Consider the following 27,816-nt stretch of genomic DNA (forward strand, 5'->3'; position numbering starts at 1 on the left):
ATCCCATCTTTTTACTTCAGCGTGTGAAAGTTGGTACTTCAGACACATAGCTGTACATGCTTGCATGTACCACAAGAGGGCGAAAGAAACACGGTTATTTGAATAAACGACTGCAGTGCCCTACAACGATAGCCTGGTCCTGCCAGACACTCGTACTTCATTTCATTTGCACAGGGAGTCTGGACCCACTCAATTGACAAACGTTAACGCACTTGACGGCGGGAGTCTGTTGAAGTTTAATAATATTGGATCTGCCCAGTGTCACTCTGGATCTGAATAACCAATCGATCGCTAACGTTCAGCCGGGGATCACGTTGCGCGCACGCTGTAAACAAACCAAACACCGTGCGTGAAGATGTCCGTCAACGAGAGCTCACTTTAACGTCATTTTTCTCAGCCACTCCCTCTGTTCGCTGATTGGACGCACACAATTTGGACGGAGAAAACCCAAGAATATACCGCAGACCCAGACGTAGTACTGAAGAGTAGAGAAATGAAAATTGAGCGGAAGAACTTAGGCGGGCGGAGCCAGTCTAGTGCAACGATGGTTAACTGAACAAATAAACATTTAATGGACCAATATGAAGAAAGAATAAACTTTGATTGGTAATTTAATTATTATATCCGCGTGTAGCAATTGTGGGTTTATAGTAGACATGTGACCGTTTAGTTCTCATGACGACACACGTGGACACATGACATCTTTAATTGTATCTATTTTATAAATTACTTACATTTAAAAATGAGTCCTTGCAAGATGGTATTTGTAAATCAACTTTATTTCAATAAATCCTATGATCGACATGATAAATATTGTTAACATAACAGTGTCAACATCTTTTCATTAAAACTTTTGTTTTGACAATCTGTTAAGGCAGTCATATACACACACACATAAATTATCACCGGAATGTGCAAGGGTAAATTGACAAAAATGTAAATTAACGGATATGCATGACCTTAAAGAACAAACAAACCCAAAATAAGAAACCGCCACCGACAAAGATCGGGAGGAAAAACTGAAAACCTGAGTACCTTGTTTCAAAAAAGGAATGTTTCCAGGTATGACACTATTTTCCATTTAACCTCAACTATTAAATCATTAGTTAGGACACCGTCACAGTGTTTGTTTATATATAGCAATTCATTTTTAACTAGTCCTAGTAGCATAATCATGGCAATCAAACTTATTATTAACAATCTACTAATGTAAAACAGTGTGATCCAGTCGCATGATTCAGCTGGGACGTAAAACTGTTCAGTCGAGTGAGGATGTAAGAACCCACAAACTCAATTTGTCAGCAGCACTGAGAAATCGCGTGTGTTTGTGTGTGTGGGTGTGTGGGTGTCTGTCAGTGCTTGTGTGCGTGTTGAGGTAACTCCTTGGACGGCTCTCTAGTTAGCATCTCAGAACAACATGGCTGTTTTTTTTTCTTCAAATTTAAATTCCAGATAAGTGACTTGAGATGCGTTGGGAGAACAGGACTCCCTCCCTCCAGCTCTGGCCATGCTGTGAGCTCTACTTCCCAGACATCTTGCGGATCATGTAGTTGAGGATGCCCCCGTTGAGGAAGTACGTGAGCTCCACGTCCGTGTCGAACCTCATCCGCACTTGGAAACTCTTCCCCGTGTCGAGCTACAGAGATGAAACCACACAGCGAGAGAGCTCTTAAACAGAGCTCTTAAACCACACAGCGAAGGAGCTGTTAAACCACACAGTGAGAGAGCTCTTAAACAGAGCTCTTAAACCAGACAGCGAAGGAGCTGTTAAACCACACAGTGAGAGAGCTCTGAAACAGAGCTCTTAAACTACACAGCAAGAGAGCTCTGAAACAGAGCTCTTAAACTACACAGCAAGAGAGCTCTGACACAGAGCTCTGAAAACACACAGCGAGAGAGCTTTTAAATAAAGCTCTTAACAGCACAGCGAAGGAGCTCTCTTAAACCACCCGGTGCTCAGTCCTGTAGGCGCTCGGACAACAGCAGGATGTTAACAACGGCACTGGCCGTCTGCGACATTACCGCATCAGCACGGATGTTGCTGGATTAAGGATTGGGAGAGTTGATGAGCAGGGGCGCAACATGGCCGTTTCAGGCTACAGGAAACCTAGTTGAAATTTTCTTATTGCTCTACGTTTGGGTGTGTTACACCCCAAAAGTATAAAAACAGCTTATTGCTTGTAAAGCAGGGGTTACTTTTATTATGACCCATGAGCCATATAGTCATTGATACACCATCTAGTGTACAGTTGGTGGAATGACACCTTGTTGAGTTGGTTGCACATGAGGTTACAGCGACATTAGAGAATGAAACACTGTTGCGTTAAATGTGTGTTCAGAATTCTGCCCGGCCTCTACCATCGGCCATACCTCTACCATAAAAAAGCTAATTCATGTGAAATAATCATTTATAGAAGAGAGCGAGACTTTGATGGCCGTTCACGTGCAAGTATTCAACCTACAAACTGGTTGCATTTATTCACTCTTTATCCATGTCTCACCTATGAACTGCAGAAAACTGTGACTAATCAAATAGCTTAGATGTCACTGTCATTACAGTGATCGGTGATCAATCTACTAAATTAGTACCAACAGCAGGGCTTCATTCTGTAAACACATTCTCCCATCATGCTTGATGTGCCGCAAAGAGGTCTGGTATGTGTTCAAATTGGCCCAGTGCACTAGCGTGCAATCAAAATTGTATTTAGCTATTTCAACGGTGAAAGAATACTTAACAATAAAGACGACGCATGATGCGATAGACTAATTTCTAGCGCCCCGTCCGTGACCCCAAAATGGCGCCATCGCAAACATAGCGTGGGTCTCCTGGGAAACACCGACTGCAAGAACTGCGCCCCCTCATCGTCCTAACCTCAAAACTTGACTTGGAATTCAACGGCACGAGAGAGGAGGAATTCAACGGCACGCTTTTCCTCCTCTCCTGTGCGTCGCACAGGAGAGGAGGAAAGCGTGCCGTTGAATTCCAAGTCACGTTTTGTCCTCCGAAGCGGTGGCAGCGGCGGCGGCGGCGTACCTTAACGTCCACAAGCATCCTGGGCTCGAGCAGCTCGGGCACGACCACGGAGTAGCGCTCGCGGCCGGTGAGCCCCAGGCTGTCGGCCGTGACCCCGGGGAGGTACTCCAGGGGGATCACCCCCATGCCCACCAGGTTGCTGCGGTGGATCCGCTCGTAGCTCTCCGCCAGCACCGCCTTGATTCCCTGGGGGGGGACGCAGGCGGGAGACACAGCGGTCAGGCAGACACACAGGCAGACAGAGATTTCGAAAGGAATACATTGGAATTTTGATATCTGGAGGCGTCGAGGGTTCTAGAACTCTCAGGTTATGTTCCACACTAGTGGGGGTCACCTCATAGGGCAGCACCCTCAGGGGGTCTGTTTAGGATGGGTGCTGTTGACACACACACACACACACACACACACACACACACACACACACACCCCGATTGGGACTGTTCAGACCTAAAAACAGCTGATGAAAGGGGGGCTTATGGCTACACTGTAAATACTGGATTTTACTCTCTACCAGCACTATGCCGCTAAGCCTTTTCGGCAACCTTTGAAGAAAACAAGTAGAGGCATATGACCCCCGTAGGGAGAAACAGGGAGAGTCTTTGTGATCGATTTTTACCCACTTAATTATTACAAATTGCAAGGCCAAACATGCAGTCAACACAGCTGGTGCAAACATTCCCGCAGTATCCACCAGCCACCGGCTTAGTGGAAGGTTCGAGTCCTCGTCCTTCCTCACTGGAGGCAGAGCAGCCATTCACAGACGACACTCACCAGTAAGAAAGGCCCCTTCGCCGCCCAATCCCTGGAGCTGCCCGAGCCGTACTCCTTTCCCGCCAGAATCACCAGGGGGCTTCCCGCCTGTTGGTACCGCTCGGCCGCGTCAAACACGTCCAGCTGCACCCAGAAGGAGGAGGAGGGATTAGTGAATGAACGAATGAGTCACAATGACTCACATCCTGCACGGGTGCCCGGCAGGTGACGCTTGGTACCGATGAACATGCAAATCCAGATCAGGAATATGAGGAGGAATTGTGGGGGTACCGTCTCTCCGGAGGGCAGGTGCAGCGTGCGCGGCGCCTGCTTGTTGAGGAACTTGTTGAAGAGGCGGATGTTGGCGAACGTGCCCCGGGCCATCACGGCGTCGTTGCCCCGCCGCGAGCCGTACGAGTTGAAGTCCCGCGGGGAGAGCCTGTAGTGGAGGGCGGACATGAGAGGCAGCCCAGACAGAGCGCGCACATTCACACACCATGCTGGACGGACTATAACCTTTACATGGGTCGGACCCTTGACTTGATCCATGGGTCGGACCCTTGACTTGACTCCCCCCCCCCCAGACTCACCCCTTCATCACCCCACCCCCCCTCCACACTGATGTTCAGGGGACTCACCCCTTGATCCAATCCCCCTCCTCCACCCTATCGATCTAGGTGACTCACCCCTTGATCCAATCCCCCTCCTCCACCCTATCGATCTAGGTGACTCACCCCTTGATCCAACCCCCCCCTCCACCCTATCGATCTAGGTGACTCACCCCTTGATCCAACCCCCCCCTCCACCCTATCGATCTAGGTGACTCACCCCTTGATCCAATCCCCCCCCTCCACCCTATCGATCTAGGTGACTCACCCCTTGATCCAACCCCCCCCTCCACCCTATCGATCTAGGTGACTCACCCCTTGATCCAATCCCCCCCCTCCACCCTATCGATCTAGGTGACTCACCCCTTGATCCAACCCCCCCCTCCACCCTATCGATCTAGGTGACTCACCCCTTGATCCAACCCCCCCCTCCACCCTATCGATCTAGGTGACTCACCCCTTGACCCAACCCCCCCCTCCACCCTATCGATCTAGGTGACTCACCCCTTGACCCAACCCCCCCCTCCACCCTATCGATCTAGGTGACTCACCCCTTGACCCAACCCCCCCCTCCACCCTATCGATGTAGGTGACTCACCCCTTGACCCAACCCCCCCCTCCACCCTATCGATCTAGGTGACTCACCCCTTGACCCAACCCCCCCCTCCACCCTATCGATCTAGGTGACTCACCCCTTGACCCAACCCCCCCCTCCACCCTATCGATCTAGGTGACTCACCCCTTGACCCAACCCCCCCCTCCACCCTATCGATCTAGGTGACTCACCCCTTGATCCAATCCCCTCCTCCACCCTATCGATCTAGGTGACTCACCCCTTGATCCAACCCCCCCCTCCACCCTATCGATCTAGGTGACTCACCCCTTGATCCAATCCCCCTCCTCCACCCTATCGATCTAGGTGACTCACCCCTTGATCCAACCCCCCCCTCCACCCTATCGATCTAGGTGACTCACCCCTTGACCCAACCCCCCCCTCCACCCTATCGATCTAGGTGACTCACCCCTTGATCCAACCCCCCCCTCCACCCTATCGATCTAGGTGACTCACCCCTTGACCCAACCCCCCCCTCCACCCTATCGATCTAGGTGACTCACCCCTTGATCCAACCCCCCCCTCCACCCTATCGATCTAGGTGACTCACCCCTTGACCCAACCCCCCCCTCCACCCTATCGATCTAGGTGACTCACCCCTTGACCCAACCCCCCCCTCCACCCTATCGATCTAGGTGACTCACCCCTTGACCCAACCCCCCCCTCCACCCTATCGATCTAGGTGACTCACCCCTTGACCCAACCCCCCCCTCCACCCTATCGATCTAGGTGACTCACCCCTTGACCCAACCCCCCCTCCACCCTATCGATCTAGGTGACTCACCCCTTGATCCAACCCCCCCCTCCACCCTAACGATCTAGGTGACTCACCCCTTGATCCAATCCCCCTCCTCCACCCTATCGATCTAGGTGACTCACCCCTTGATCCAACCCCCCCCTCCACCCTATCGATCTAGGTGACTCACCCCTTGACCCAACCCCCCCCTCCACCCTATCGATCTAGGTGACTCACCCCTTGACCCAACCCCCCCCTCCACCCTATCGATCTAGGTGACTCACCCCTTGACCCAACCCCCCCCTCCACCCTATCGATCTAGGTGACTCACCCCTTGACCCAACCCCCCCCTCCACCCTATCGATCTAGGTGACTCACCCCTTGATCCAACCCCCCCCTCCACCCTATCGATCTAGGTGACTCACCCCTTGACCCAACCCCCCCCTCCACCCTATCGATCTAGGTGACTCACCCCTTGATCCAACCCCCCCCTCCACCCTATCGATCTAGGTGACTCACCCCTTGATCCAACCCCCCCCTCCACCCTATCGATCTAGGTGACTCACCCCTTGTCGGTGAGGAAGCGCGCCGCTGAGCTGCTGCGGGCGATGTTGCCGGCCGGAGAGATGTGGTCGGTGGTGACCGAGTCGCCCAGGTTGAGCAGCACGTAGGCGTCCGTGATGGAGCGGGGGGGCTCCAGCGCCATGGTCTGCACGGGGGCGGGGCACATGGACATCGGGTCAACCTCACTGCGGGTTAGGTGGAAACGCTTCTTGGTTTTGGAGCTGCCGCAGGTGGGGGCTCGAGAGTTGTCCAGAGAGAGCGAAAAAGAGCTTGATTCTGGATCCAAAACAACCAGGGAAGCGTGCCCTCCCTCTCGGATTCCTCCCCTTCATACCCTTTTTCTCCATTAAGAAGTGTTGCATATCCCACATGTCAATACACCCATCGTTTCTCTGATAGGCTTGCTATAAGCTCTCAAGGTGTCCTCCCATGATCCATTAAACAAAATAAAGTTGCCACGAAGGGCTACAGACTCTTATGGTTCCACGTCGACGCGACGCAATGACCACGCAGACGCTTCGACGCAGTCGTGAGCCTTGTTTTGGTTCCGTGTCGGGTTTTAGTGAGCGGTCCAATCACAGCCCTTGCTGCTTGCGTCCCCTTGACGCAAGGTTACAATTTTTGCGACATTTCACGTCAGGCCCTGGCGGTGGACGCAAGGAGGGTCCGCAAGGACGTAACGGGTCGATAAACCCCCTTGCGCTGCGTCAACGTGGAAGCATAACTCAAACCCAGTAACATACTCAAACCCAGGGACAACAGTGGAGGCGCACGTGAAGGCCAGGTGTGTGACTGCCTCTCGGTACCTCGGCCACCTTCACCCACTCACCAGGCCCGTGAAGAACGGGGGGGACTTGATGTAGGTGGACTTGGGGTCCCAGGGGTACAGCTTGTCCGAGGGGGCGCTCAGGGCGTTCCAGCGCTCGTTGACTTTCTGCAGGAGGGGGAGACGACGTTTGGGTTTAGGGGAAGTGGATCACCATAATGGGGCTGGGAAACCACATTTCGGAGCATCCTGCGTCATAGACCACACAATGGGCTGCTTAAATCACAGGAATGTGTTGAGGTTGTTTATGTCTTTGAGGGTAATGATAATTGCAGGGGCGGTCAACCATGTCTAAGTCAGCCACAGCCTTGCCTACCGTATTCCGGGAAACACAAGCGCTCCTGTCAATGGAGATTTGCAGTGTTTTGTACTTAGGGCTCATTTATAAACACAGTTTAACACCTTTGGAGTGAATGGCTAAGGAGTGAGATGCAATCACTTGCTAGGGGACATTATAAAACAGAGAAGTCACGGCTAAAGCCATGGGCCCTTATTTCCAGTAAAAATGGTTATGCAAGTTGAAGTATATTAAAAGGAACGGTTGATTCTTCATAAACACAACACAAATAACACTGACTTTGGGAGGTAATTACACATAAACCGAGTGTGAGCTAGGTATTTAGATACTAATCCCACCTCATACCAAGAGCCACTCATGCAGGGTCCATAATTAACTTGAGGAATTTTTCTTTTTACCTTTTTTATAACGGCCAAGCAATGGTCGGGGTCAATGCTGGAGGCTTTCACAACACATGTCCTTCATCAAAGCCTATGTTTGTATTATTCTTCAGCCACAGCTATTATACATTATTAAAATGGCATGCGTGTTTATATTGCTACGCTTACCGCTTTCAGACATCAAAATTATGAACTCTTGTTTCCTCTTCATTCAACCTTTAAATTCAACAGATCATTTAAAGCCAGAAATCCAGTTTAGCGTCAGCCTTTCAACAGAAAGCATTCAGCCCGCAACCTCCTCAGAAATGGCCTTTTTCTAGTTCTAACATGTAACAATGAATTAATTGTACTGCAACGTGGTCTGATTATTCCACTATCAGCTGATGGCAGGTGTAAATGTTGGACCCTACACTCACGGAACAGCTAGTACAGACACACAGACCCCTCAGAGGTGGGGGGGGAGACTAGCCCAGGGGGGTTGAGGGACGGTCCGCTACCTCGATCTTCTCGTAGACCTCTTTGAACATGGACGGGATGACAAACTCCCTCTCCACGGCCTGGATCTCCTCCCTCGTGGGCCAGATGTCCCTCAGGAAGACCTCCTTGCCCTGGGCGTTCACCGCTGCAGCACGCAAGCAGAACACAACCACCACGTGAACAATAGGACGATGATAAACGCTGTGTGAGCACGGCCACCACTCTGTTCCTCCCACGCGGTGGCTGAAGCTGTCCCCATCAGTGTAAAGTTTTATTGCATAGTTTGGAAATATGTTTCAAACTAATTTTAAACCTCAACTTAAATAGAAACACTTCATACGGTATGCGACCGTTCAATCGATAAGTAGAAGGGGAGAGGTATTGTATTAAGCACTTGGGGGCCAATTCTAAATTCCTGTTTTCAAAGTCCCCATCACGATCCTTTCCCAACCCACCGATGGGTTCCGTGTCGAAGTCGATCCTCACGGTGCCGGCGATGGCGTAGGCGATGACGAGAGGCGGGGAGGCAAGGTAGTTGGCCCGGGTGTTGGGGTGGACACGCCCCTCAAAGTTCCTGTTGCCCGACAGGATGCCCGCGGCCACCAGGTCCCCCTGGAACACGAGCGCGCCATCAGTAACATGCACACACACTCTACCACTCCGAACACTCCTTTCGACATGAAAATTTGACCTCCTGCTTGCGACACACCGAGTCACTGCCAATTTAAATAAAGGTCTAAAGATTTCATGCCAGATTAATTTTTTTTGAAGGGGGATTTTGAAAGTGCATTGAAAATCAAAACGTATCCAACATTTTTTTTTTTTCATATATTGAACAAAATCGACAATGCTCCACTGTTTCAATTGAATAAATTCAAAATAAAATGCTGCCTCGACCCCGGATAAGCGGTTTTGAAGATGAAAATGGTGCCCAGAGAACTGTTTGTTGCCAGTTCATAAACACACAATACGAAAGCAATGCCACAACAACTAAAGCCCCAACATTAAAACCAAAATGAACAACCTCTTCAGTTACAAATCCTTAACAGCAGAACACACAAACACATTCCCTCATCGGTTCATTACCTTGGTAATGGCTTCCACCACCGGCTCAGGCAGCGGCCCACTGTTTCCTATACAGGTCATGCAGCCATACCCCACCACCTCAAACCTGAGGAGCGCAGAGAGGAGCATGTGATGCTAGCAGCTCACGGGTCACCCAACTAAACAGCGGGACAGCTTGATTTATATTGCATTTTTTTGTATTTTTTTTTTTTTCATTTTCACGAATGATTACAGAACAATAGAATACTGGTTAAATAACAGTGTAAATGCAAACGACAGACGAAAAAAAGTCAGATAATGGCAGAACAAAATCAAAATAAATTACATTATAAATAAATTGCAATTATAAGTCTATCAAAATGAGTAGGGCTGGGTATTGCTAGGCACCTCACAATTCAATTCAATTCTTTAGGTCTTGATTCGATATCGATTCGATATTGATCCAATTGCCTTGATATCGATTCAATAATACGTGCAGATGACAAAAATACCTAAATATTATTTAGAATTAACCATTTTAAAATGAATTAACCATTTCATTGTGCTTTAACTAGCAAAAAGGGAATACACCATTGTATAGTATTGTTCCTGAGCTAAACTTGCATCATAAAAGTAATAATCATAACATGGACAAATGTAAAAGGGCATGTACATTTAGGCATACTCGCTTCTAGATTACAATGACTGAGTATGCTTCTTATTTTTTTCTGGAAATAATCGATTGCAAAGAAATTCTGAATCGAAATTGAAATCGAGAACAAATAAATTGCAGTGCATTGATGAATCGATGTTTTTACCCAGCCCTAAAAACCAACATTGTAAGAGCGACTTGAAAAGACCCATACCGATTTTCAAGGCAGAAGCTCATTGACTTAAGAATACACGGGCACCACTTGCGTGGGCGTGTTCCCCGTCCCGGTCTTACCCCAGCTTGAAGAGGTAGTCCATGACGCCGCTCTCCTTCAGGTAGTAGGTGACCACCCCGCTGCCTGGGGACAGGCTCGTCTTTATGTAGGGCTTCACGCACAGACCAGCCTCCACCGCCTTCTTAGCCAGCAGCCCTGCACACAGAGCATGAGGGGTTCAAGAACGATAGCATGATCGGCTAATCTTTATTTTGGTCCAATATAAGTTACATTTCTATAGTTCAATACGATTAAGACTACCTACCCCTAAAAAAAAAATAGCATCACTGAAACGCAATTCAACTGGATACGTCGTGTTGTAAAATTTCCCTGATGGATATAACACTAAAGTTACTGTTTAGAATAGCATCCCGCTAGCTATTCAACTGTTAGTGGCAGGTTGATCTCTGCTTGACCACTGAAGATAATGTTGATTAGTGGACAATTATTATCATTAAATCATCAGGTTTTTTATTTTTATTTATCAAAAAAGTATAATTTAACAAAAAGTAAAAAAGATAAATAAAAAAGCCTACAAAACAAGCCCTCACTGAGACTAGTGCCAGGTAATCAACCATCACTTCTGAAGTTACAGGACCAAGCCACAGAACACCGCCCAAACCACAGATCAGTCCCTCCAGAAAAATGCGGCGTTTTTTTGTGATTGTTGCGGCCAAAAATCCTTGATCATGCGGCACGTTGTCTTAAAAAATGCGATGAAATATGCAGCATATTTATGCAATTTTATGCGATGAAATTGCGGGAACTTGCAAAAATTGCGGGAACTTGCGAAAAAATGCGGGAACTTGCGAAAAATGCAGCTTTTCGATGACGTTCACGTCGCGTAATTACGTTACTTCATAACGTTCCCATGGCAACAGGAGGAAATGGCTGCTCTTGTGTGAAGTAAACGCAACATTTTTCAACTTTCTGCTAAGATATATGTGACTTTTTTGCAATGAAAATGCGGGGATTATGAAATCATGCAAGCCCCGCATATTTTGCGCGGAAATCTGCAATTTATGCGGTGAAAGTGCGGCATATTTGAAAAAATGCGACCCCCACATGAATATGCGGACTTTGGCTGATTATGCGTTGAATTATGCGATCGCGATAATCGCGTTTTTCTGGAGTGACTGACAGATCCTGGTTAAGGTGACGAGACGCAACCCCCGCAAGCAATCCCCTCCTGCTCGAGGCAGAGGGCCCTGGGGCCCTCAGGTACCTGCTCCCAGCATCACGGAGGGGTTGCTGGTGTTGGTGCAGCTGGTGATGGCGGCGATGACGACCGAGCCATGGGAGAGGGAGTAGTCGGTCCCGTTGAACTGGAACGGCTCTGAGGCGTGGTGGCTCTCCGGGGCCACCGCGAAGCCCTTGAAGCCTTGCTGATGGGACACGGGGAGGCGCAGTGGAAAGCCGTTAACCCCACAGTAGAATAGGGCAGTAGCTAACGGCGGCGCGCCGCGTTTGCCGTGCGCTGAGGTCGAGTGCGGCATGATAGGCCGATGGTGATGCTCTGTCATGTGACCTATGGCCAACATCAAAGTAGCAAGTAGTGCAATGATTCTATAAAAGAATGGTTTGAAATGGCGATTGATTGTTTCGATTTACCCATAATGACCAAATGATTATCCAAAATCACATTTCATATCATTCAATGATAATTGAGATGCACATAAAAAGTCAACAATTGATTAGACTTCATCTGAATTGATTAAGCTAGCGGCTGGATTAGACTATTTTCAAGAGAAAAAATGTCCAAGGAGAGACCAAGAATTGCACGGATACAAGCATTAGATTTTGTAACTATAGCCATCTTCCACCCTGGGATTCTGAGGGGGAGAGGGGAAGTGGGTATCCTCACCTTTGCTGCCAAGCAAGAATCAAAGTCACTTTTCATGTCGGACACGGCGATCCTGTCCTGGGGTCTTTTGGGTCCGCTGCAGCAAGGCACCACCGCGCTCAGGTCCATCTCCACCACCTGGGGGGGGAACGTTACAGAAGCACGTTACAGAAAGCACCATGCGCGTTGTGGCATCCCGCCCCTGAAGCCTCGGCCTGAACGGTCCCGTGGGACCGTGAAGGACGGGGTGTACCACCCCCACCCACCAGCCGGCGACGGAGAGCACCGGGTCCTTCCCCCCAATCAGGGTGATTGGGGGACACCTGGCCGAAAACCGGGGAGCCATCTTAAGAGGAGGGCCAGACCAAGAGCAGGTCAGAGGCAGAGACACACATGGACTGCAGAGGCGTGAGGCTCACGGAGACCCACACGCACCCTTATCCTGTCTTTGTTACCTGCAATAAACGCCGAAGTCGGCTTAAACCAACCGTTGCCACGTGCTTTCCTGATACACGGCTCATTCTCCAAGCCGGAGACCACATATGGTGGAGAATGCAGGCAGCCTGAGCGTTCCCACTACTACTACCCCACCATGCAGAACCCGGACGGAGCCGCGGCGTTGGCTGCCCAACAACACCAGCGGGAGACCACCGAGAGCCTCGCCCTGCTCCGCGAGGCTGTGATACGGCTGACTCAGCACGCCGTCCACGCTGCGCCGACCGCCGCCCCGACCAGCCGCCTCACTAAGCTGGGACCGGAGGACGATGTGGAGGCTTACCTCGAGGTATTCGAGCGGACCGCACAGAGGGAAGCCTGGCCAGAGGAGCAGTGGGGGCACACAATAGCGCCGTTCCTCACCGGACCCGCCCAGCAGGCGAGCCAGGACCTGCCGGCGGACATCGCCCGCCAGTACCCGGCGCTCAAGCAGGCCATACTGGCCTATTACGGGCACAACCTTGCGGCGCGCGCACAGCGCGCGCAGGACTGGCGGTTTGACGCGCAGGGAGCTGTGCGCACACAGATCGCGCAGCACAGCCGGCTGGTGAAGCGGTGGCTGACAACGGGAGAGGGACCCAACCTGGTCGACCGGGTGATTATCGACCGCACCCTGCGGCGACTCCCGCCGGACGCCCGCCGCGTGCTGGCCCACCACCATCCTGCCACCGTGGACGACCTGGTCCTACAGCTGGAGAACTGGCAGGTGGCCCAGCTCCTGAACGTTAGACCCGCCCCGGCCCCCCGGCGCGCCGAGCCCCGCCAAGACCCAAGGGGACCCCCTGTCAGGACCCCGGCTCCCGGCTCCACCCCACCGAGCGCAGTACCGGTGAACCAGGAGGTGCGGTGCTGCTTCGGGTGCGGCCAGCCCGGCCACGTCGCTCGCTATTGCCCGAGGGGACGGGATGTATCGATGCCGTCGGCATACGCAGATCCGGGGGTGGATCACACCTGCATGTTGGCGACCTGCTGGTCGCAGGGAACCTCGGGTAGCCCGACGATCCCGGCGCGGGTCATGAACCGGGACACGCAGGCCCTCTTGGACACTGGCAGTGCGGTTACTCTCCTTCGCCCCGACCTGGCGGGGGGGAAGGCGGGGGAACCAATGGAGGTGGCCTGCGTTCACGGGGACACCCGGACCTACCCCACGTGCCACGTGGTTGTCCGCACCCCAAACGGGGTGTTCACAATCAGGGCGGGGATTGTCCCCCACCTACCGGCCCCGTGCTGATCGGGAGGGACTGCCCGATCTTCCACCGGCTGTGGGACCCGACGCGGGAGCGACGGAGCTGGAGAGGCCCACCCCGCAGAGGGGGGGGGTCGGCAGGCCTTCGGGGCCACCCGGCGTCCACCATCCCCGGGGGAGCTGACGGCGGAGGACGAGGAGTCAGAGGGGAACGGACCTTCCCCACCGGGGACCCCGGGGCACTCAGCGAGAGGTCCCATCCGGAGCGAGACACCGGAACCTACCCCCGACACCACGGAGACCCTCACAGCCTCCGAGCAGCCAGACCCGCCGGGAGACCCGGAGAGCTCCCCCCTCACGGAGTTCTCGGACTTCTTACCCGAGGGGGGGGAAGGCTCGTCCCGACCCGGCCAGTTCGCCACCGCTCAGCTCCAGGATGAGGCCCTCAAGCACGCCTGGAGCCACGTCCTGGTTCACGACGGACAGGCCCGAGACTCGGTGAGTCACACACCGCACCCATACTTCAGCACCAGGGGGGGTCTGTTGTACCGAGTAGCCTCCGGGGAGGGGGGAGTGAGGGAACAGCTAGTGGTGCCCCGTCCCTACGTCAGTAAAGTGCTTTTTATGGCCCACACCCACCTCCTGGGGGCCCACCTGGGCATGGACAAAACCCGGGAGCGGGTCCTAGCCAGGTTCTATTGGCCGGGGGTTAAGCGGGATGTTGAGCGCCACTGCCAGGGGTGCCCCGAGTGCCAGCGGGTAGCCCCCCGGGCCATCGCTAGACACCCCCTCATTCCCATGCCCATCATCGAGACCCCCTTCGAGCGTTTGGCATTAGACATCGTGGGCCCCCTTCCCAAGACCAGCCGGGGCCACCGTTACATTTTGGTGCTAATCGACTACGCCACCCGGTACCCCGAGGCCCTTCCCCTACGCGCCGCCACCGCCAAGGCCGTCGCCCGTGAACTTATGCTCCTCTTCAGCCGGGTGGGGATAGCAAAGGAGGTGCTCACCGATCAGGGGTCGTGCTTCATGTCGCGGGTGATGAAGGGGGTCCTCAGCCTCCTGCAGGTGAAGCAGCTCTGGACCTCAGTGTACCACCCCCAGACGGACGGCCTGGTCGAGCGGTTTAACAAGACCCTTAAGCAGATGCTTAAGAAGGTCATGCAGGCCGACGGGAAGAACTGGGACCAACTGCTACCCCACGTACTGTTCGCGGTACGGGAGGTCCCTCAGGCGTCCACCGGGTTCTCCCCCTTCGAGCTGCTGTACGGGCGGAGGCCCCGCGGGATCCTGGACATCGCCAAGGAGGCCTGGGAGAGCCAGCCGTCCCCCCACCGCACCCCCGTGGACCACGTGGAGCAGGTGCGTGACCGCATGGCCCGGGTGTGGCCCATCGTCCGGGGGCACCTCCAGCAAGCGCAGCAGGCCCAGGCGAGGGTCTATAATCGAGGAGCCCAGCTGAGGACCTTTCAGCCAGGGGAACTGGTCCTGGTCCTGGTCCCCACGGCGGAGTGCCGGTTCCTGGCCAAGTGGCAGGGACCCTACGAGGTGGTGGAACGCGTGGGCGAGGTGAACTACCGGGTCCGCCAGCCAGGGAGGCGGAAGCCGACACAGCTATACCACGTCAATCTCCTGAAGCGGTGGAGGGGGGGGGAGCAGACACCCGCCAACCCGCTCCCTTGTCCCTGGCGGCCCGGCAGGAGATCCCGGAGGTCCCGGTGGGGGAGGACCTCAGCCCGGCCCAGAGGCACGACCTGGACGATATCGTCCTCCAGCATCGGGACGTGTTCTCTGACCTGCCGGGGAGGACTGCCGCCGCCCGCCACGACATCCGGACGGCGCCCGGCATACGGGTAAGGGTTCCGCCCTACAGGATCCCAGAGGCCCGGAGGGAGGACATCCGGACCGAGGTGCGCCGAATGCTGCAGCTCGGGGTGATAGAGGAGTCACGCAGCGCCTGGTGCAGCCCGGTGGTCCTGGTGCCGAAGCCGGATGGAACCTTTAGGTTCTGCAACGACTTCAGGCGGCTGAACGAGGCATCGGAGTTCGACGCCTACCCCATGCCCCGGGTCGACGAACTTATCGAGCGCCTGGGCCCGGCGCGGTACCTGTCGACCCTGGACCTGACCAAGGGGTACTGGCAGGTGCCGTTGACCCGTGCGGCCCGGGAAAAGACGGCGTTTTCCACCCCGGGGGGACTGTACCAGTACACCGTCCTCCCTTTCGGGGTACACGGCGCCCCAGCCACATTCCAGCGGATGATGGACCAACTCCTGAGGCCCCACCAGGATTACGCGGCGGCATACATTGATGACATCATCATTTACAGCCCCAGCTGGGATATCCACGTCCGCCAGCTGAGGGCCGTGCTGGGAGAGCTGCGCAAGGCGGGCCTCACCGCCAACCCTGCCAAGTGTCGCCTCGGGAGAGAGGAGACGACGTACCTGGAGTACCGGGTCGGGAGAGGGACGGTGCGGCCGCAGGAAGGCAAGGTAGCCGCCATACGGGCCTGGCCGCAACCCAGGACTAAGAAGCAGATAAAGGCGTTCTTGGGGCTGTTGGGCTACTATCAGCGCTTCATTCCCGGGTACGCCACGCTGGCCAGCCCCATGAACGACCTAACCCGTAAGGCCTTGCCGGATCGGGTCACCTGGTCAGAGGCGGCGGACCGGGCGTTCAAGACGCTCCGGGAGGCCCTGTGCTCAGAACCGGTACTAATCACACCTGACTTTAACCTCCCTGTGATTGTCCACACAGACGCCTCGGAGGTGGGACTCGGGGGGGTCTTGTCCCAGGTCCGGGCCGGAGAGGAGCACCCGATAACCTACGTCAGCCGGAAGCTCCTCCCCAATGAGCGCAACTATTCCACCGTGGAGAAGGAGGCCCTGGCCATTAAGTGGTGCCTGGAGAAGTTGCGCTACTACCTCCTGGGGAGGGAGTTCACCCTAGTCACCGACCACGCCCCCCTGAAGTGGATGACGGGGGCCAAGAATACAAACGCCCGGGTGACACGGTGATTCCTGGCTCTCCAGGATTTCCGGTTCCGGGTGGACCACCGACCGGGCCGCGAGCATGCCAACGCCGACGCCCTGTCACGCCGGGATGCCTGTCTGGGTGGGTTCCCCAGAGACCAGGGGCTTGAGCAAACGGGGGGGGAGTGTGGCATCCCGCCCCTGAAGCCTCGGCCTGAACGGTCCCGGGGGACCGTGAAGGACGGGGTGTACCACCCCCACCCACCAGCCGGCGACGGAGAGCACCAGGTCCTTCCCCCCAATCAGGGTGATTGGGGGACACCTGGCCGAAAACCGGGGAGCCATCTTAAGAGGAGGGCCAGACCAAGAGCAGGTCAGAGGCAGAGACACACATGGACTGCAGAGGCGTGAGGCTCACGGAGACCCACGCGCACCCTTATCCTGTCTTTGTTACCTGCAATAAACGCCGAAGTCGGCTTAAACCAACCGTTGCCACGTGCTTTCCTGATACACGGCTCATTCTCCAAGCCGGAGACCACAGCGTATCATGGGCTCCATTCTGAGTACTTTTGCATAGAAAGGACAATGGGTTTTGGTATAGGTGTATTTGGGGGGAAGTTTGATAGCCTTCCCCTAGAAACTCATCAACGTTAGATCATTCTTTGTATAAAAGAGCCTCAAGGTTAAAGGACTGACCTGTGTGAAGTCTGGGTCCTGGGAGACGTCGTTATAATCCCGGAACATGGCCACCGCTTTCAGGTACTTTGTGATGTAGTCCAGTTTCTCTGCGTCCCGACCTTCAAACAGAACACGACCAGATGGTGATGCGACCGCCGTTAAAGCGACATCGAAAGACAACAGTCACTAAACACTGAGCATCGAAACACCACAGCACCTGTTCTCAATCTAGTCCTTGAAGTGAGAAACTTCACTAAAAAGAAAATGTTTTTAAAAGGTGACATTTTTAACCAGGGGGTGTGACTGCGATTAGCCGTTACAAGCCATTTAGAAAAGATGCCTCTTCTGGCAAACCGATACTGGCCCAGCACACACCTACACGCGGTGGACACGCCCACTTGTGATGTCAGAAGAGGCTGATTTTCAAAACGGCTTGTAACGGCTAATCACACTCACACCTGGTGGTACAATAGGTCACCTTTAAAAATTGTATCCTTTGTTAAAATTTCTTTAGACGTGTCCCCAGGGGTTCAGTTTGAGACGACAGAGTGAGTGACATGATTACTAAACCCCAGTGGTGTGCCTTGCTCACCGGTCTGCTCCAGGTACTTGACGCTGACGTCGTCCACAGGGAAGAAGGCGGCCGTGGCGCCGTACTCGGGACACATGTTGGCGATGGTGGCGCGGTCGGCGATGGACAGCTGGGACACGCCGGGGCCGAAGAACTCCACAAACTTGCCCACCACGCCCACCTGGCGCAGGTGCTGTGGGCGAGGGCAGGGAACACAGAAAGGGGGGTGGGTTAGTGTCTCATTTAGGTGGGGAAGATTTTATTGGGCTGGACCCCCTGACTTAAAGGGACCTATTATACCTCCAGGTGTGAGCGTAATTAGCCGTTACAAGCCGTTTTCAAAATCTGCCTCTTCTGACATCACAAGCGGATGTATGACGGATAGATGAGCAAACCTGGTGGTAAAATAGGTCACCTTTAAGACCTTCTTATTCTAGGATTCACTTGAAATAAGGACGAAACGGTTTGAAAGAAAATATTTGAAAATCTCGTAATCGTGACACTTTTCATGCAACTATTTCAAGATATTTTCGGTGGCATCGGAAAACGGTTTGAGTTCCAGATCTACAAACACATGGATGAAGTGGGTCGCCTATTGACATCAACAAAGCAGTTCTAAATGTCATTTTCAGAACCGCAAGGAAGGTGAAATTGTTGTGCGTTTCCCACATCCTGCTACTGACATACATGCACTAACAATACAAGGTAAAGGTCGTAATAAGAGATGACCTTTAAGCATGTCCAATGCAGGAGGGCAGGCTACCTTGGTGACCGTGAGCACAATGTCCGTGGAGGTGATGAACTTGTCCGGTGTGCCATACAGCTTGTATCCCACGACCTGAGGCAAGACCATGCTGATTGGCTGGCCCAACATGACCGCCTCCGCTTCAATCCCACCCACACCTACAGGGATTATACATGGTTTACATGCATGTTTCTGCCCGGATCAGGCATACAGCAAATGGGTTGGAAAGCAGTGTCACCTGAAAAGCCTGTTTTACAAGACTAAACCCTCGAGAGTAGGTTCAAATTCACACCAGACGACAAACTTGGATGGATGGCTAGGGGTCATGCAGAAATGTAATAGTAATTTCAAATTACCAATGACTCAAAATGAAATAGATGCTATGTTATTGAATAACTAAGGAAGTATGCTTAACGGTGAGGAAAACAGCAAATTCAGACATTAGTGTTTAACGCCAGAGAGAAGTCCCAGTCACATTGCCGGGAAAGGAATTCTTACTGAAAAGCTGCAAACATGACAGAGCTGAAAGTGTTTTCATCCACTTTCAAGATTTTTTTACCAGAAATATCTATGCATTCAACATCAACATTTCAGCAAGACACGTCGCCACAGGTTCCTTCCACTTTACACTCGTTACGATCTGTGATCCCTCACAACACAGCGATCCCTCTCGATAAGCGCATGCATGGACGCTACAAGGGCCGTACCCCAGCCCAGCACCCCCAGGCCGTCGATCATGGTGGTGTGGGAGTCCGTGCCCACCAGGCTGTCGGGGTAGTAGAGGCCGTCCTGGTTGAACACCACCCGGGCCAGGTACTCCAGGTTGACCTGGTGCACGATGCCCGAGCCGGGGGGGATGATCCGCATGTTGCGGAAGGCCTTGGAGCCCCACTGGGGGAGAGAGAGAGAGAGAGAGAGAGAGAGAGAGAGAGAGAGAGAGAGAGAGAGTTAGCCTTAAGCAAATCCCCAATTGGGTGGCGTATGCACAGACAGCTGTGAGGAGACGATGAGTGCCTCAGGCTGGCTTACTTTGAGGAATTGAAAGCGCTCCTTGTTCCGGTCGAATTCCAGGTCCTGATTCTTCTGCAGGCTGTCAGTCCTGTAAGAAAAACAAATGACCTGTTGACCCTTTTTTTCTTTTTGTCTCATCTGCCGGTCTGGAAGCCCGGTAACCTCAATGTGTTTGAGGAGTCAGCCCAGTGTCCCGTCTATACTGGGTCTTCAAAAGAACCTCTCCTGACCAGCAGCACCTTACTTGCGGTTGAAGTCGACCTGGATGGAGTGGTCGATGACCAGGTCGGCGGGGCACACCGGGTTGATCTTTTCGGGGTCGCCCCCGAGCTGCGTCACCGCGTCACGCATCGCCGCAAAGTCCACCACGGCCGGTACCCCGCTGGGGAGGGGACAGGGGGGGGGAGACGTTACTCTCTCTGAACCCCGCCGGGTATGCTCAATGTTCGTCGTGCAAGTGATTACAAAAAGAAAATACAATAGAATAGGAACCTAGTGGGGTCATGGAAGCTAACATTTCCGGGCTCAAAAGACCCAGCTCGTTTCGATAGATTTTTTTAATAAAAGAATCACTAAGAACTGGCTGCAGTCTGCTGCACCTGAGCTCAACATTATCGGTGATTCAAACGATGGAGCGGCTCACATAAAGACTAAAAACGAAAGAAGACTCATTTTATAAAGGCTGTGATAAATGGTTACTGTACATGTCAACAAATTAAGAAATGTAAAATATTGCTTACATGTAATGTGGATTGTCACCCCAATAGGCACTGTTCCTTTATTTTCCTCACTTTATATCATTCTCTCTAAATTTTCTCTCCTTGACTACACTAAAACGAATAAAAGAAAGTTAAAAAATATATTAAAAAACAAACAATCTAATATGTTTCGCTTACTTGAGTCCTATCCTAAGCATGCACAAACTATCTTCATATTTGCGCCCCCCCCCCCCGCCAAGGGCCAGGCCAACACAACAGTGCCTTACGTGAAGTCCTGGAGGATGACGCGGGACGGCCTGAAGGGCACCTCCACCGTCTTCGCCTGGGTCTGCTTCCAGTTCAGGATGCTCTCCACGTCCTGCTGCTTCACCAGGAACCCGTCGCAGTTCCTCACCGCCGACTCCAGCAGCACGCGCACCGAGAAGGGCAGGCGTTCTACGGGGAACAGAGACCCAAGTGAACTCATGGACAATTCACTGCATTTGTATAGTGCTTTACTACCCAAAGCGTTACTTTACAATATCGCCTAACATTCACCCATTCTTGCACACATTCACGGCAGAGTCAACCGTGCAAGGCGACAGCCAGCAGGTCGGGAGCAGTCAGGGTGAGGTGCCTTGCTCAGGGACACCTCGACATTCAGCTAGGAGGAGCCGGGGATCAAACTAGCAACCTTGCGCTTACAAACCAAACCGCTCTATCACCTGAGCTACTGCCACCCAACTCATCCTCACTGAAAGCATCATGCATGCATGCATGCATTCATTCATTCATTCATTCATGTAATCCCTTGACTGCTGAAAATGCTCCTAGGAGACAAATCCTGTCCTGTCACCATATCTGGGATCTCCGAGTTTAGAGAGGTTGAAGAAGCGCTGCTGGGGGTCCTTTGGGTCGAGCGCCTCCACCAGATGGAGGAAAGGGTTGGTAGTGCCAGACATCCTTCACAAAGGATGGTAGGATTCAGCCAAATCTTCAGCACCTGTACAAATCTAAATTAAAGGAGGAAATTTTAACAGGCAAATACAAATTGTATGTACAGGATATATTTATAGAGATTTTGGTAGCAAAGATGAAGTGTTCCATATTTCTAGGCAGGTACAAATATTAAAAAGCTGAAACAATATTCAAAAATGATAAAGGATTCAACATATTGGATACAATATCAATACATGTTGGAATTGAACTGCATCAGGTAAAAGGTGAAAGTGTTATGCTTTAAAATAAAATAGCTCCTTCCTCCTTTTGAATGTTTTGAAAATGTCTTGAAGATTTTCACATGATGCACATGTAATTTAGCATCCAGAAACGTTGACATTCTAGGAACGAAATATACATTTTGAAAAACGCCCTACACAACAGCGACATACAGTATTCTTCACAAATATACGAATAATCAATCTTTATGTCATAGTAAATCACAAATTCAAACCACATAATAACAAAAGGTGATTACAGAATCTCTGTTACACAAGTAGCATTTCACTGTAATACCAAGAACAGAGATAAGACAGCTGTTGTTCAACCACAAGTCATTCGGCAACGATGTTAATGTGCATTTCACGGTCCAAAGTCAAATGATCATACGAGACCAAACGCCTCCGCCTCATAGCCAATCCAAGTCTAGTTTGTTTATCCAAGTTTAAAATGACTTCAATAGCAGGTGTTTTACAAACCCAGTTTCGGGGTTTCAAGTTCAAATCAATCATTTTTTATTACTCCATGAGTGTTTTATTAGTCTGATCTAATTACCAAATGAACGTCTTCCTATTCTACTGGGAATGCATTGCTTATGATTACCACTCATTGACAATTAATCCGTTACAACGTTTGATATATATCCAAACAAAAGCTTTCTAACTGCGTGCTCATGGGACATATATCATGGGACATGTGGCTTTTTTGTTTAACTCTAGTTATGAAGACAAATGAAAATGATCTTGATCTAGATAGCAACATCCCAATCACCGTTAGTGACAAGTGCAAGTATGAACCAGTTTTATATTAATACCATTTACTCGTTGCACGATTATGTTGAATTGAAAAGTTGACATTGACTTACTTAAACTGCAAGGAGGAAAATGCACCACACACTGTCGTGTCCAAACCTATGGTCCAAACCAAGTTGCACAATCTTGTGAACTCAAAGAACTAGTTATTTTATGTAACAATTTTTCCCGAGCTCTTCCTGGTTTGACAATACAACTTCCGGTTTCAGAGTTAAAGCGCTTCATCCAGAACTGCGGTTTCAGAGTTAAAGTACATTGCAGAGAACTTTGGTAACGCAATTATGTAGTTACAAAAATAAAAAACATAAGTACCTGGAGGAGACCGGACCCATGCAAAAGCTCTAGAAATTCATGGTTAAAAAGCACACATTCAGAAGTTAAAAAAAGAATTAAAACGTTTTCGGTGGCAAAACGTTTAACGATGCAGTTTATGCACATCTTGCCCTAGTACCTTGAACTGAACCCAATTTTCTTTTAGTAGTCATACGCTAGTCATTAAATATTCTGCTTAACAAGCAGCAAGAATGCATGCATTAACCGGGTCAATGTATAGTCTAGCACCAAGTTAAAGGTCCCATGGCATGCTACTTTATGGATGCTTTTATATAGGTGTTAGTGGGTCCCTAATACAGTACTTGAAGACGTTCAAGAAATTCAGCCTTGGTGCAGAATTACAGCCACTACGAGCCAGTCCCACAATGAGCTTTCCAAAAAAGTGCCGTTTTTAAGAGGCGGGTCAAGGTGGAGGGTGGGGGTGTGCGCACTGAGCGCACTGTACCATGCGCTCGTGTTTACAGTGGATGTATCGCAATGGCGAGGCGCACACAGCTTTTGGCCGTGCTCTGTAAATATTCTAGAACACTCCGGGTGCTCCGGCGGGAGTCCTGGAGCTCTGTATCTAAAACATATCATATTATGCATAGATATCTATATCATATAATATATATTATCAGGCCAAAAGCTGTGTTTGCCTCCAGGCGATATTATGAATCTCAAACGACTGCGACGGATTCTCTGACGTCTCTGGTTCTTTCACTTCCACGTCAATCTGAAGTAGACTGAACCACGACATGGAGGAGAACGGGATTGTTGCCCGCGATTGTTGACCGCGATTGTCTCCCGCCGGAGCCCCGCTGACCGCTGCCAAGGCATCACCGCCCGGCGGTGGTGGTGCCTTTATTTTACACATTCTTCAGATCATTAACAATAACTATTGAGAATATAAACATGTTTCCTCTTTCCTAGCCAAAGTAATAGGGGGACACACATTTTATCAAACTACTTTCGACCTGCCAAAATATGTATCCTTACTTAAATTGAACACTCTATGTCCTACCATCAAGTGCTTTATTTGAAACATACTTCAGATCATTAAAATAACTTTTGAGAATATAAACATGTTTCCTCTTTCCTAGCCAATGTTATAGGGGGACACACATTTAGTCAGAATGTACTTTCGACCTTCATCGAACATTTCGACCCACCTGCATCAAACTGAGTTGTTACTCTTTTGCAAACCATTCATTCACCATCTGTTAACCTTTTTGAATCATTCCTTCGCCAGTAGTTAACCTTTTTGAATCATTCCTTCACCAGTAGTTAAGCTTTTTAAATCATTCCTTCACCAGTAGTTAAGCTTTTTGAATCATTCAGTAGTTATGATTCATGATTCAAGTTATGATTCACTGATTCAAAAAGCTTAACTACTGGTGAATGAATGATTCAAAAAGCTTAACTACTGGTGAATGAATGATTCAAAAAGCTTAACTACTGGTGAAGGAATGTTCTGTTCTTCAGTTGTTGAACAGTAGTTCAGGGTTAGACAGTAGTTGAACAGTAGTGTGAGGTTAGATGTGGTTAGTTTAGGTGTTAGTTTAGAGATGGTTAGTTTAGGTGTTAGTGATGGTTAGTTTAGGTGTTAGGTTAGAGGTGGTTAGTTTAGGTGTTAGGTTAGAGGTGGTTAGTTCAGGTGTTAGGTTAGAGGTGGTTAGTTTAGGTTCTAGAGGTGGTTAGTCAAGGTGTTAGTTTAGAGGTGGTTAGTTAAGGTGTTAGTTTAGAGGTGGTTAGTTAAGGTGTTAGTTTAGAGGTGGTTAGTTTAGGTGTTAGGTTAGAGGTGGTTAGTTTAGGTGTTAGGTTAGAGGTGGTTAGTTTAGGTGTTAGGTTAGAGGTGGTTGGTTTGTATGTACGGGCCTGGCTCTTAAGATGTTCAAAGTGTTCTAAGTTAACACTCCTACCATCTGAAGGGACAGGCCCTTCCATCACCCTCACCACGTTCATATGTCTAAACAGCGAAGACAGGTAAGGCCTGAGCTGAGGACCCACCTGGCACTGGATGGCCATCTGCAGAGACCTGCACCACTGGGGGGGGGGGGGGGGGGGGTACGGACAGGACGCCTTCCTGGGGGAGCCCCCCGCACACACCTCCATCACAACCAGCAGACACAGGGCCGCGCCCCAGAGCCATGGTGGAGGACCTGAACGATACCAGCCTCTGGTTCAGTGGTTCACTGCAATGAGCTGGAGAACGATACAAGCTTCTGGTTCACTGGTTCACTGCGACGGGCTGCAGACGCTGGGAGCGGTGGGCTAAATTACATCAATGATCAGCGACCGCCTGCATCACATGATACCACAACACAGAGTACTACTATAGTACCACAACACAGAGTACTACTACACAGAGGACTACTATAGTACCACGACACAGAGTACTACTACACAGAGTACTACTATAGTACTACTACACAGAGTACTACTATAGTTCCACGACACAGAGTACTACTGTAGTATAATTACCCAGAGTACTACTACACAGAGTACTACTATAGTACCACGACACAGAGTACTTCTATAGTACCACTACACAGAGTACTACTATAGTACCATGACACAGAATACTACTATAGTACTACTACACAGAGTACTACTATAGTACCACTACACAGATTACTGTGTAGTGGTACAGACTACACAGATTACTGTGTAGTGGTAGCTCGAAAGCTCCAGCTCGAAAACAAACAGCACAACTTTACATTGTATTGCACACACAGCAAGGCATAAATTGGTGACCGGAATAAAGTAGCAATGTAATCAAGTGTGTAAGAGCATTATATATATATTATATTATATTATTATATTAAAATTACCAACGGGGTACAAATACAAAGAAAATAAATTCCTTTAGGGGCGCAGCCATTTTTGTTGAGAGCGTCATCACTGCACTCGGTCTACTCTCGGCATCCCGAGAGATGAAGACAAAAAGGGGGCGTGCGGCAAGAAAGCTGGGAGATTTCTCCACTTCAAACTCGGAAGGCTGAGTGACGGAGCTAGAACATTTTCAGTGGGGTGGCCAGGGTGAGACCAGAGATCATTTTGGGGTGGTACCTAAATCTAAATATGATATGAGGCATCTTGAAATTTAAGGAATATTTAAGGCGTGTACACGCTGTAACTCTACATCATAATATTAATTCAGACAGTGGTGTAATTGTCAAATACACTTTTACTTTATCAATTTCTTGCAGTTACCTATGAGTTCATTTTTTTCTGATCAAAAACGTCATCAAAAATCATTTCTGACTCATTTTAAATGTCACATTTGTAAAGGCCTCGTGTGTATAGATTGAACTCAGATTCTAAGACAAGTGAAGTGCAGGTTTGTCTCAGCTTTTCAGGTCTGTAAAAAAAAAAACATTAACTCGACCTTCTGATCTAACACTGTAAAAGTAAAAAGTCAAAATGCAGTGCATTTATCAGAAAATAAATCACGCAATTGCAAAAACATTCATTTTTGACATTTCATTTCTGCCTCTAACATATACAAAATAGATTAACTTGCCATAGATTCATTTTACAACAGCCGTATTCTGCGATTATTGTGGTTTGTAGAAAAGCGATTCACAAAATCGCCAAAATCCAGGGCTTTTGCTCGTCTTGACTCTACACTTCAAACCCTAGATTTCCGAGTCGAACATCATCCACGGTAGATTTAAGGTAGGTCTTGACCAGTTTGAGTGTGGAAATGCTTCGTTCCCAGGTAGCTGTACTCACAGGTATGGCAATGGTCCCTTTGCATAACCTGAACAGCTCATGGGATACCTCTTTGAATGGTTCAATGACCTTTGTGAGTTCCACAATATTAGAGGGCATCTGTTCACCAGATGTGGACATAAGAGCCAGACATAAATTTATAAAGCCTGCAAAAATGCAAAATTATAAAAAAGAAAAGAAAAAAAAGGCTAATAAGGTTATTATTGTAAGATTAAGATTATTATTATTATTATTATTATTATTATTATTATTATTAGCAGCGTCACTTGGTGTCCGCCAGACGCATGATTCTGGACCACCAAGTTTACTTTCGGTTTCAGGTCAGACTAAACTACACGTATGAACAAAAGTGAGTATATTTATCTCATTGGTATTATTTATAGCCTCATATTCCGGGCAAGCGTGTATTCAATTTAGAGTTAGGTATGTAGTTGGTTATTTCCAATGTAGATATTTGATTGAGGGACAAAGCAATGTAGGATTGGTAAAACACGTAAGCAAGCTGGATAATAATCTTGGTTTGGCCCTTTGCTGTTCTCTACATCTGCTCTGTAAGCAAGCTGGATCATACCATTAGTTTGAAGCTGGTAGAATTGGGCCATTACTGAGGAGTTGTGTGTTTTGAAATCCTCATGGTTCCTTAAAAGTCAGGGAGAGGGTGTGGAATTGTTTTGTTCTCGCCTTGATGGATGGGGATTGTTGGGGCAAAATAACCTGCTGAGCACATCACATGTACATTATAAATATAGCTAACTCCTACCCTAGCTTAATGAGCACATCACATGGCAGTCACCTTATAATATAGTCAACTTTTAACACATAACACATACATGAGAATATAGTCAGGTCAGGGCCGGAGCCAGGGCCCCATATCTCCTCCCGGCAGATAGTAGACACTCAGACAATGCACCAGTCATCCTCAAGGACGGGAGGACCACAACGGATGAATGCTCTGAAGCTCTCCCCCGTAAGGAGGAACACAAGAAGATATACATGCATACACTAGTGCCTGGGAACCAAGGTCAAGTAAAAACACACAGAACCACACACATCTCAAACGCACACACCTCATCACGAGGAGATACAGCATAAAACTGTATCACTCTGAGACTCTTCACCTTCTTCCGAAGCAGACCTTCCACGGAGGCGAAGCTCCGGACGAACCATCAGCGCTGATTAGGGACTTAGACATATTCGATTTCTCACGCTTATGACTCTGTATAACCGTTGCCACTTTACTTAATAAATCCAAGGTCCTCGTGCCGATAGACTTTATTA

General features: G+C 50.0%; 1 protein-coding gene across 2 annotated transcripts; it reads right to left on the bottom strand.

The window, feature by feature from the left end:
• Positions 1-771: 771 nt before the first annotated feature.
• aco1 (aconitase 1, soluble) lies at positions 772-27,740 on the bottom strand. Of its 2 annotated transcripts, none has more exons than XM_079757600.1 (21): positions 27,606-27,740; positions 21,315-21,471; positions 20,746-20,914; positions 20,005-20,142; positions 19,779-19,848; positions 19,457-19,640; positions 18,768-18,907; positions 18,026-18,197; positions 17,452-17,552; positions 12,121-12,237; positions 11,482-11,641; positions 10,277-10,412; positions 9,373-9,457; positions 8,742-8,898; positions 8,307-8,431; positions 7,135-7,239; positions 6,308-6,450; positions 4,076-4,223; positions 3,806-3,928; positions 3,035-3,220; positions 772-1,636 (listed from the first exon to the last, which is right to left on the bottom strand). In XM_079757600.1, exons 2-21 carry the CDS (start codon positions 21,418-21,420, stop codon positions 1,520-1,522), a joined length of 2,682 nt encoding a protein of 893 aa, XP_079613726.1. In that variant the 5' UTR covers positions 21,421-21,471; positions 27,606-27,740; the 3' UTR covers positions 772-1,519. The 2 variants fall into 2 exon arrangements, with proteins under 2 accessions (XP_079613726.1, XP_079613725.1); XM_079757599.1 differs by lacking the exon at positions 27,606-27,740 and adding an exon at positions 22,542-22,668.
• Positions 27,741-27,816: the final 76 nt, after the last annotated feature.

Source organism: Pollachius pollachius, assembly GCF_949987615.1.
Source record: "Pollachius pollachius genome assembly, chromosome: 20".
Taxonomy (NCBI): Eukaryota; Metazoa; Chordata; class Actinopteri; order Gadiformes; family Gadidae; genus Pollachius; species Pollachius pollachius.